Source organism: Eschscholzia californica, unplaced genomic scaffold (assembly GCF_041429995.1).
Source record: "Eschscholzia californica isolate CP2 unplaced genomic scaffold, dmEscCali1.0.p SCAF_149, whole genome shotgun sequence".
NCBI classification, from domain to species: domain Eukaryota; kingdom Viridiplantae; phylum Streptophyta; class Magnoliopsida; order Ranunculales; family Papaveraceae; genus Eschscholzia; species Eschscholzia californica.
The window spans coordinates 25,001-37,500 of NW_028238253.1; the positions used below are offsets into that span (position 1 = coordinate 25,001).

A 12,500-nucleotide genomic window follows, 5' to 3' on the forward strand; every position below is an offset into this window, starting at 1 on the left:
TGCGATCCAATATGTAAATGAAAGAACCAATGTTTTACTAAACAATTCTTTTCTTTCATTTAGAAATTACCACAGATATCAATTGATTCAGCAATTGGATCGTTGGAGTTATCGTGTGATTAGTCTAGGGTTTATCTTTTTAACCATAGGTATTCTTTCAGGAGCAGTGTGGGCTAACGAGGCATGGGGATCATATTGGAATTGGGACCCCAAGGAAACCTGGGCTTTTATTACTTGGACTATATTCGCTATTTATTTACATATTAGAACAAATCCAAATTTGCAAGGTGCGAATTCCGCAATTGTGGCTTCTATGGGATTTCTTATAATTTGGATATGTTATTTTGGGGTCAATCTATTAGGAATAGGGCTACATAGTTATGGTTCATTCACATTAACAGCTAATTGAAGAAGCGACCTAATACATAGGAATAGCATATGTAACGAAAGTTTGTCTGAGTTTTTGAGAACCATTTGGATCGAGTAGTGATTCAAATGGTTCTCAAAAGGCCAAACGTATCCGATTAGAATTCACTTCGTTTTTTTTTTTACTTAAAATAGGAAAAACTAAGTCTTATTTTTATTTCATTGGCCAACGAACGGTTTTTGAAATCACAACATTGTTTGATTTTATGTCTTATTCATGAAAACTATCTATAAAAGTAATTAGATAAAATAGCTTCGACCTTGTCAACTGATAATGAGAGAACGAAATCCGGATAAATACCAATACCTATTACGGGTAGAAAGATACAGATCGAAACAAATAGTTCTCGTGGTCCAGAATCCAAAAAAGAATAGTTTGGGGCATTAAATTGCTTGTATCCATAGAACATCTGGCGTAACATAGATAATGAATAAATAGGAGTTAATATCATTCCAATTGCCATTACAAAAGTAATAAAAACTTTTGGCATTAAAAGATATTTTGGGCTGCTAATTATGCCAAAAAATACTACCAATTCGGCAACAAAACCACTCATTCCCGGCAATGCAAGAGAGGCCATCGAGAAGCTACTGAACATTGTAAATATTTTGGGCATTGGGATAGCTATTCCTCCCATTTCGTCGAGATAAACAAGACGTATTCTATCGTAACTCGTTCCTGCCAAGAAAAAAAGCGCCGCACCAATAAATCCATGAGAAATTATTTGTAAAATGGCTCCATTGAGTCCCGTATCGGTTATGGAAGCAATTCCTATAATTGTAAAACCCATATGAGATACCGAGGAATAGGCGATTCTCTTTTTTAAATTGCGTTGCCCGGGAGATGTTAAAGCTGCATAGATTATTTGCATTGTGCCTACTATCATCAACCAGGGAGAAAATATAGAATGAGCGTGGGGTAATAATTCCATATTGATCCGAACCAATCCATACGCCCCCATTTTTAATAAGATTCCGGCTAGAAGCATACATGTACTGTAATGTGCTTCGCCGTGGGTATCTGGTAACCATGTATGTAGAGGTATAATCGGTGATTTGACAGCATAACCAATAAGAAACCCAAAATAGAATATTATTTCTAATGCTACAGGATACGATTGATTAGCTGATGTTTCAAAATTTAATGTTGGTTCATTAGAACCATATAAACCCATGCCAAGAACTCCCATTAAGAGAAAAATAGAACCCCCAGCAGTGTACAAAATAAACTTTGTAGCTGAGTACAAACGTTTCTTCCCCCCCCACATGGATAGAAGTAGGTAAACAGGAATTAATTCTAACTCCCACATGATGAAAAAAAGTAAAAGATCGCGAGAAGAAAATGATCCTATTTGACCGCTGTACATTGCTAACATTAAGAAATGGAACAATCGCGAATCCCGAGTAACTGGCCGAGCCGCTAAAGTAGCTAAAGTAGTGATGAATCCCGTCAGTAAAATGGGTCCTATGGAAATTCCATCAATTCCTAGCCTCCAGTGAAAATTAAAAATATTTATCCATTTATAATCCTGTTCTAATTGGATTAATGAATCGTCCAATTGGAAATGATAACAGAATGCATAGGTTGTTAGAAGAAGTTCTACTAGGCATATACATATAGTATACCATCGAATTACCTTATTTCCCTTATGGGGAAGAAATAAAATTGAAAAACCCGCGGATATCGGCAAAACAACAATTATTGTTAACCAAGGAAAATCATTCGTGGTAAAGACAAGATAAGATACACTTTGACCAGAAAACCCCGTGCTCGAAATAATAGATTTTATCGAGTACGGAGTTTTGTCGGTAAAGAGAAAAAAAATGGATTCAAGTGAAGTTTTCTGTAACGTATCAATAAGATAGACCCATGCTGCGAGTTGTCTCGTGCCATAAATAAACCCGGACACTCAAGAAATCTGTTGGACAAGCGGATTCACACCTCTTACAACCTACACAGTCTTCTGTTCTTGGAGCAGAAGCAATTTGCTTAGCTTTACATCCGTCCCAAGGTATCATTTCTAATACATCTGTGGGGCAGGCTCGGACACATTGAGTACACCCTATACATGTATCATAAATCTTTACTGAATGTGACATTGGATCTATCCATTTTTTGAACGTCATAAATTTTCGATCTAGTCAAATAATAACTGAATCAGATATTGTAGACACCAGACGAATCAATGATTTACCAGAATTGTTTTCTAATAAATCGACTTCTGGATCTGCTCATGAGAGAGGGCCAAGATACTTTGATTTATTACGTTTTAGCAAACATGGTCGTATCTTTGTTTATGCCGTACATGATGCTAATTTGAATTAGTGAATTTTTTTTCGTTATTTGTATGATTAACACATTAATATAATTAGCATTATTTATTCAACAAATTCGATTGATTGATACGAGTTGATTTTCTATTACGATGAATTGACGAAACAATAGCTGGTCCAATAGCTGCTTCAGCGGCGGCAATAGCTATAACAAAAATCGAGAAAATGTCGCCTTTTAATTGGCGACTATCAAATAAATCAGAAAATGTTACGAAATTTATATTAACGGCATTCAGTATAAGCTCAAGACACATAAGTGCTCTAACCATATTTCTACTTGTGATCAATCCATAAATACCGATAGAAAATAAATAGGCACTCAAAACAAGTTCATGTTCAAGCATCATTAAACAAATCCTCATCAATCTGGATTCATTTCATTTCAATATGAACAACAATTAAGCCTTGGTCGGTTTGATTGACTCGAATATAACAAGTACAAAACAAAGAAAGATACTGGTATTAGATTTATAATTATAGGTATTTATTACTGACGCGCCATAGCAATTGCACCTATCAAGGAAACTAAAAGAATTATAGAAATGAGTTCAAATGGAAGAAAAAAATCTGTTGATAAATGAATCCCAATTTGTTGACCATTAGTTATCAAATCCTGTTCCAAAATTTGGTTTGATCTTGTAGTCCAAATAATCCCGTACCACGACGTATCTAGGATAGTAGTAATTAGTGAAACAAAAATACTTGTACAAACCAGTGAAGTTACTCCATCTCCAACGGTCCAAAGATGGAAATCATTGTAATATTCTGAGTCATTCATGAACATCACAGCGAATATGATTAAGACATTTATGGCTCCCACATAAATAAGGAGCTGCGCAGCAGCTACAAAATGGGAATTCGATGGAATATGAAATAAGGATATACAAACAAGAACCAATCCCAATGAAAAGGCAGAAAAAATGGTATTGGTAAGTAATACCACTCCTAGACCCCCTAATATAAGACCCGATCCCAAAAATACTAAAAGAAAATCATGTATTGGTCCAGTTAAATCCATTATATGTAAAAAGAGATAAATAAGTTGAAATGTTTCATAATCTTATTGACCAAATCAGAAAAAAAAAAAAAAACAAAAGAAGTTACCCCGTTTTTTAGGATAAGTTACTTATTGAATTTCATCCTATATGGGGTGTGAGTTGGTGTAGATAGAGTTATTAATTCCATTTATCTATCCGAAAGAGTCCGAAAGAGTCGTTCGAAATTCGATATTATTCTATTTTATAGATTACTTATACATTTATAGATTTCGAAATAATCACGGATATGTGAATGGATTTTGAATCCAAAGCAAACCGTCATTCTCATCAATCAAGAGTTCGGATTTTTAGTTATTCATCGAGTAAAATAAAAGAAGCTTCGCTCTTTTAGCTTTAGATCAAAACGGAATCTTAGTAATCGGTAATCGTTCTTGAATCAAAGGGTTTCCCCGTGGCTGTTTTTATTTGAGTAGAGTTCATAATGGTTTGGATTGTGTAATCTTCAATTACTGTCATTGGTAACCGACCCAAAGCTATTTGATTATAATTCAATTCGTGACGATCATAAGTAGAAAGTTCATATTCTTCAGTCATTGATAAACAGTTTGTTGGACAATACTCAACGCAGTTACCACAAAATATACAGATTCCGAAATCAATACTATAGTTAAGCAATCGTTTTTTTCGAATATCGGTTTCTAATTTCCAATCAACAACGGGTAGATCTATAGGGCAGACACGAACACATACTTCACAAGCAATGCATTTATCAAATTCAAAGTGAATTCGACCACGGAAACGCTCTGATGTGATCAATTTTTCATAAGGATATTGAATAGTTACGGGTAAACGATTCGTGTGGGATAAGGTAATCATGAAACTTTGACCGATATACCTTGCAGCTCTTACTGTTTGTTGACCATAATCCATGAACCCAGTTACCATAGGGAACATATGGCGAATTTCTATGAATAATTTGCTGTTTCTTTCTCTTGTTTGAGAGAAGTTATAAATCGGGAATAGAATCTCGTATGCCCTTATAGTGAAAGGAGTTGGAAAGAAGTTGTCAATAATAGATTACCTAGAGAAATAGGTAAAAGAAATTTCCACCCAAGATTTAATAGTTGGTCCATTCTCATCCTAGGTAAAGTCCATCTTGTTGTAATAGGAATGAACAGGAACAAATAAGCTTTAGCTAATGTAATAAAAATACCAATTGTCATTCCAAAAACCCCACCCACTTCGTTTATTCCGAAAAGCTCAGGAATAAATATGTACGGAACAGAGAAATTCCAACCACCTAAGTAAAGAACTGTTACAAATAATGAAGAAACTAGGAGATTTAGATAGGAAGCAACGTAAAATAAACCAAATTTGATACCTGAATATTCGGTTTGATAACCTGCTACTAATTCTTCTTCTGCTTCTGGTAAATCAAAAGGTAATCTCTCACATTCTGCTAGGGAAGAAATTAGAAAAACTGTAAACCCTATAGGTTGACGCCACAAATTCCACCCCCAAAAACCATATTTTGACTGCGCCTCGACTATATCAACTGTACTTGAACTGTTAGATAATCATAGTCGGTGATAACATCACTGCTTTCATCGCTATTCCAGAACCGTACATGATACTTCAGCCTCATACGGCTCCTCGATGGCCATAAATAAATCTAAGGACTGATTCAGTATTATCCCGATATGTTAGTAGGGTAGATAGAGTAAAGATGCATCGAAGAGCCCCAAATTAGACCAATGCAATTCCGTCTGCTATAATACCAAAAAAATGCTTCCGAATTGATCTTATCCTTTATAATTTAAAATTTCTATTTTTCTTTGTTCAGTAATAAAATTACTTAATCCTTTAATAAAATACTCCTTGGATCAACAATAGATATTTCGACCCATTTATTTCGATTACGAAAAAAAGAATTAGACATTAGCTCATGAATCATGATAAGAACTCTACCTGTCTATCTCTATGAATATGGATAGAGAAAAGAAAGAATAGAAAATATTTCGTATTTTTCATTTTCTTATTGCAATTCTATTTCTTTCGTTCCTATTCTTCTTTCTCAGAAAAAGAGAGGAGGGCTCTAAAAATAAAGGATTACTTCGTTCCTGATAGTTATTTCTTTAACTAGTGGATAGGAGCATACTCGGGATCGGGATCGTGGGGAAGTACTGCTTGATCATTTCTACCAACTTAAAGCCCCCATTAGGATTCCGTTTATTTTATGCAGAAATACCCATTTGGATAACTTACATTATCTCCATTACTAATCCTTTGTGTATTTTGGTGTTCCTAACCGTCCACTCATTTTTGCTTGATCCCCGGTATGGCAATACATACAACCGTTAAAACTCCATCCAGTTGATCTTTTCTACCCGCTTCAAATCATGATGACTAATCAACCAATCTTGGGGTAATTTATACTGTTTATTTCCGCTGAACTCTTGTACATAGGGAATGAGACTTAATCTTTTTACTGCAAATTTAGAAGCAGTTTTCTTTCACTCATATAACTATCTGGTTTAGGTCATCACCCCGAATGATGAATAAAAAACGGAAGATCTTTATTCCCTACATTCAACTTCTTTCCTAGAAAGAAATAGGTAAAAGTACATGTCCCAACGAATCGCACGTAGAGATATTGATAACACACATGGAGTTAATGGTATTTCATAACTAATGGATTGAGCAGCAGCTCGGAGACCACCTAAAAAGGAATATTTATTATTCGATCCATATCCTGACATAAGAAGTCCAATAGGAGCAATACTTGAAATGGAAATCCATAAAAAAACACCTATACTAAGATCGGCTAGAACAAGGCGATATCCAAAAGGAATTACTGAATAACTTAGTAAAATTGATATGACTGCTATAGAGGGCCCTAGACTGAATAAACGAATATCTCCTCTAGAGGGGAGAAGATCCTCTTTGAAAAGTAGTTTGGTCCCATCCGCTAGAGCTTGAAGAATTCCCAAAGGGCCCGCGTATTCAGGTCCAATACGTTGTTGTATACCTGCGGATATTTTTCTTTCTAACCACACAATTACTAGTATCCCTATTGTGATTCCCAATACAGGAGTAAAAATAGGGACAAGCAACCATATGAGCCCATAAAACTCTTTTAAGGATTCCAATCTGGAAAAAGAATTGATAGCCTGCACTTCTGTCATATCAATTATCATTTTAACGATCAACTTCTCCCATAATGATATCTATACTACCTAGTATCGTCATAATATCAGCCAATTTCATTCTTTTAACTAGCTGAGGAAGAATTTGCAAATTGATAAAACCCGGCGGACGAATTTTCCATCTCCAGGGAAAAACACTCTGATCTCCTATCAGATAAATTCCCAATTCGCCTTTTGGGGCTTCCACTCTCACATAAAGTTCTTGTTTCGACAATTCAAAAGTAGGAGAGGGTTTTTTACTAATGAATCGATATTCAAAATCATTCCAGTCGGAATCCCTTGCTCTATCAAAGCGTCGGACTTCTAAATTCTCATAGGGTCCCCCCGGAATTCCTTCCAGAGCTTGTTGAATAATTTTTATGGATTCTGTCATTTCACTGATTCGGACTAAATAACGAGCTAATGAATCTCCCTCTTTCTGCCATTGCACTTCCCAATCAAATTCGTCGTAACACTCATAATGATCAACTTTACGAAGATCCCATTGGATTCCGGAAGCTCGTAGCATTGGTCCTGATAAACCCCAATTTATTGCTTCCTCTCCTCCAACAACACCCACTCCTTCAACTCGTTCCAAAAAAATGGGATTGCGCGTAATAAGCTTTTGATATTCAGCAACCCCTGTTAAAAAATAATCACAGAAATCCAAACATTTATCTATCCAGCCATAAGGTAGATCAGCAGCTACGCCTCCGATACGGAAATAATTATGCATCATTCGCATACCTGTGGCAGCTTCGAATAGATCATATATCAATTCTCTCTCTCTGAAAATATAGAAGAAAGGAGTCTGCGCACCGATATCCGCCATAAAAGGGCCGAGCCATAACAAATGAGAAGCTATACGACTCAGTTCCAGCATAATGACTCTGATATAGCGGGCTCTTTTAGGGACTTGAATATTTCCCAACCGTTCTGGTCCATTTACCGTTATTGCCTCGGTAAACATAGTAGCTAAATAATCCCAACGCGTTACATAAGGTAAATATTGTATAATTGTTCGGTTTTCCGCAATTTTTTCCATCCCTCTGTGTAAATAACCCAATATGGGTTCACAGTCAATAACATCTTCACCATCTAGAGTAATGATCAGTCGAAGAACGCCATGCATTGATGGGTGGTGAGGGCCCATATTGACTATCATGAGGTCTTTTCTTGTAGCTGGTACAGTCATATGTTTTTTCCCCGATTCATTATTCCATGAATTGCTGAAAACGAAATGAAGTTCATCAAAATTCAAGATCTAATAAAATCAAATAATTAAAAATGAATTTTCAAATTAACTTAACGAGTTTTTGGCTCCCGAATATTCAACTGACCAATTAATTCTTTATAACGTATTCTATTTTTCTTTGACAAATAAGCCAGCAACCGTTGACGTTTTCCCAGAGTTTTCCGTAGACCTCTCTGAGATAAATAGTCTTTTTTGTGCAATTCCAAATGTGAAGTAAGTCTCCGTATTTTATTGGTGAAGCTGAATACTTGAAATTCAACAGACCCCTTGTTTTCGTTTTCTTCTTTTGCTTCTTGCGAAATAACCGAGATTAATGAATTTTTTACCATAAAAATAATTCTTCTACCCCCCTTTTTTCTTTCTTTTATACAGATATCAGATATGGAGTTTATCGATCAGTAAAAATAATGCTAGTCATTTTAATCTGGTATACACAATACTATGAATTTATTCATATACTATTACTATCTTTTCTATCAAATTTCATTAATCAATTTGCAATTTGATTCGGATATAGATACATAAAGTATAGCCCCTCACACCCCCCCAAAAAAATATAAAAAATGAGACCTAAGATTAAGAAGATTCTTAGGTCATTGAATCAGTATCATGTATCAGTAATGTAAATATAATACAACACGTGTGTATATCTGTTTGCCTTCATATACCATCCTAGATATGACACATTATATATAGGTAATTTATCATCAACTTATTCTCAATCGTGGATACATATATATCCTTGACATACTGAAACGGCTTCCATTACTGGTATCAAACCAATAGCGATTCATACAAGCTAAATCTTCTAATCGATAATTTGGCCAAAGAAATAATTTCAATTTAATGAATTTATTTGGATCTCTATCAAGATGCTTGCTCTCATCCAAAAATGGACCGCAGTTCCTTATGCTGTTCTCATTGCAAAATACTTTATTTCTATCCACAACATTAATATTCTCCGAATTTAAACAAATTCGAATTCGCAATTCTCTACGATGTCTAGGAGATGAAATATTTTCAGGAACAAGAAACTCATAATGATTTTCATCTCTATTTCCAAGGACCCCTTCATGTCTTTGTTTTGTAATGGATTCATCAAAAAAATTCTTATCAACATTTCCTTTTGCTCGGCATTTTCGATTAGTTTGGTCTTTACTCTTATGGACCAGTGAAATAGTTATAGTTTGATACATAATAAATTGCCCATCCCATTTTATAGCCAGGCGAACTGGTTCGAGAATCAATATTCCTTTTTTGATCAATTTTGTAAGAGTTAGACCCCTTTGAATCAGCATTATATCCAGACTCATTTCTCCTCTTTGAATAGAGGATATAGCAATTTTCTTTGGATTTTTCAGTCTAAGCAGGAGACAATATACCTTAATATTATTGATTATTTTTTGATTCAAAGGCTCATCCCATCTCAATTGAAAAAGCAAATATCTTTTCAATAAGAAATCTAGTTCCGCTTCCGTATTGCTCTTGGATTGCTTTTTCTTTCTACGCTTTTTAATGTCTGATCCACCATAATCGTCTTTATCCTCTTTTTGTTGGTTTGGTAGATCTGATCCAAGATCTTCTTGGACTGACTGCTCTTTTTCTTTTTTATTTTCTAATTCAAGATATTTTTTTTCATTAGATGATATATGAAGATCTTTTTTTTCTTTTCCGTTGATGTTTTTATTTTCACTAGTGGTTTGATTTCCATTAAAATGGAAAAGAAGTAATTTGATTGGTATGATCCATGGTTTAATCCTATATGCATCATAAAGCCCCAAAAATTCTGGGAAGAACCAAAGTTCCAGATTTGATATGGGACGATTTAGTATTTCTTCATTCATTCCCATCCAGTCAAAAAATGTTTTTTTTTTGTTGGATAGCTTGATTTGTTTATGAATCGCGAGATAAGAAAGGTCTTTCTTATCAATTTGATTAATTATTGGATAATAATGAGTTACGGTCTTAGTACTTTTATTAATGTTGGTTCCAGTATCCATATTGGTCCAGGCCTCAATATCGATCTTCTTTCTAAGACAAAAATAAATGATTCTACAATCAAAATATTTTCTATCGGGATTTTTATCCGTATCAATAATAAAATCTTCTCCCGGATAATCACTAATAGCTATATCTCCCGGCACATAATCAAATTCGGGTTTATATGTGTTGTACTTATAGGGAATTTCTTGAATCTTGTTTATTTGTAACGGCACTCCAGAAATATATGAATCCTTCCTTTCTTCATAATTAATATATTTATGTGATAAAAGATCATATCTGTATTGTTTTTTCAATTTGTCTTCTTTTTGACTCGGTAATGAATCCATGACATAATCATTTTTTTTCTCAGAATTAATTAATTGGTTTTTTTCATATGAATACAATTTTGTTGAGGCTTTCTTTGGATTTGGAACCGTACGACTTTGATTGACTCTATTTCGCCATTTTTTCAGCACTAATGGAGACGATGTAGTCTGAGCTAAATCATATTGATAGTGGTAATGACTACTTAACCAGTTTTTCCATTCATTCATTCCCGAATTCCGAAGTTTCTTATGCCTTGATTCAAAATCAAATGTTCCTTGTGTTCCAAAAAAATCCTTTATTCTATCCTTAAGAAAACGAGATATTCCGTGATATTGAAGTACAGACCTCAAGTGATATTTGTTAATAACTTTGGTTTGTGATAATTTATAAAAAACATATGCCTGTGACAAGGAAAATAGGCCAGAAAAATTCTGGGAATGCTTATTTCTAATATTAGAAATAGAAAGTGGCTTTTTTATAGTCGAAATAAAAAAAATTCTATTTTCATTTGTTTCATCAATTCCGTTTTCATTTGTTTCATCAATTCCGTTTTCATTTGTTTCATCATTGTAACTGTATTTATCAAAATTTTTTATTTTTAAGTCAAGGAAAGGTTGTACCTTGATCCTGGGAATATTAATAAGATATAAAAAGGTATCCATGTATATCTTTTCAATCAAAAATTGGAAAAAATGGTGCCGTTTACGTATTAATCTAGTACTTCCTCTTTTTAATTTTAATCTCTGCCAAAAGTTTTTTGGCGATTCTAATCTTTTATCATCATAACTTCTATCATTAGAACTAATATTTATATCTGGGATTCTCCATTTTTTTTTCTTGTCATTTGTTATTTTTTCGATTTGATTTCTGATTGTACTTGTCCTATCGGACAGATCCTTCATTTTTTTTTCTGTCAGTGAATAATTTGTCCAATCCATTGATTTAATTCGACTGGACGCGTCATGAATAATCTGATTTTTTATTATAGAATTTTTTCCATTTTGATTTTCACTCAATTTATATACTTTTCTCAATCCAAATAAGAGAATTGGGTTTACTTTTACAAGCTCTTTCATTATTCTTTTTATAAATAAACCTATTTTTATAATCCATCGTGCTTGTTCTTCCGAGCCCTTTATAAACCCCCTTTTTTTTTCTTTTAAAACTAGAAAAAAATTATTTTTCGTTTTTCTAATTTTTTTTTCAAGTTCTTTAGAAATGGGTTCAAAAAAGGAAGGTCGTTTTCGGGGAGAACCAAACGGGAATTCAGTTTCCATTCCCCAGACTGTTAAAAAACAAAAATTTTCTTTTTTTTCTTTCTTTTTTTTCATTGGATCTCTATGGTGGGATCGTAACTTAGAACTGTGCCAAGGTTTCAAACAGAAAGGAAATAGTATCTTTATCTGAATACCGTCTGTTAACCAGTTTTTTGGAAATTCTGTTTCGGATAATTGAACACCATTATAGGTACATTTAACATGCATTTCTCTACGCCACCCCCTCAAATCCTCATACCACTCGGGGAATTGAAATAATAACATACGGCCGATGTTTTTGGCTATTATCAATGAAGGCAATACAATATATTTCCTAAGAATTGAGTGGGTTACTAACATAGAGCCCCTTATTGCTTGAGCAAATATAATAGTATCCCAGCTTTCCGCTATTGCTATCCGCTCATTTTCCTCTTTTTTTTCCTTATTTTTGTTTTCACTTTTTTCGATCTCTTCCTCCTCAGAATCTGAAGTTTTGAATTCTGTGCTTTTCATCATCCAATTCCTAAAAATGAGATTCAACATTCTAGATGTATATGTATCAAAAGAAAAAAAAAGAGTTTTGTCTATTCTGTCAAAAAAAAGTGGGGAATGCACATTTATTTGAGACAGTTCCCAAGTCACTGTTTTACGTCTTTGAGCACGCATGGATCCTTTGATTAGATCTCGACGAAAATCCGATTTTTGCGAATAACGTAGTAAAGCTACCTCTTCTGCT

At 34.1% G+C, this 12,500-nt stretch overlaps 1 protein-coding gene across 1 annotated transcript; it reads right to left on the reverse strand.

The window, feature by feature from the left end:
- Positions 1-577: 577 nt before the first annotated feature.
- LOC147561771 (NAD(P)H-quinone oxidoreductase subunit H, chloroplastic) lies at positions 578-9,788 on the reverse strand. Its single transcript, XM_086657428.1, has 2 exons — positions 6,403-9,788; positions 578-5,334 (listed from the first exon to the last, which is right to left on the reverse strand). Exon 1 carries the CDS (start codon positions 8,136-8,138, stop codon positions 6,957-6,959), a length of 1,182 nt encoding a protein of 393 aa, XP_086513554.1. The 5' UTR covers positions 8,139-9,788; the 3' UTR covers positions 578-5,334; positions 6,403-6,956.
- Positions 9,789-12,500: the final 2,712 nt, after the last annotated feature.

Excerpts from the sequence above, each read along its gene's own strand:
- LOC147561771 (XM_086657428.1), bottom strand. The coding sequence starts at position 8,138 with ATGACTGTACCAGCTACAAGAAAAGACCTCATGATAGTCAATATGGGC.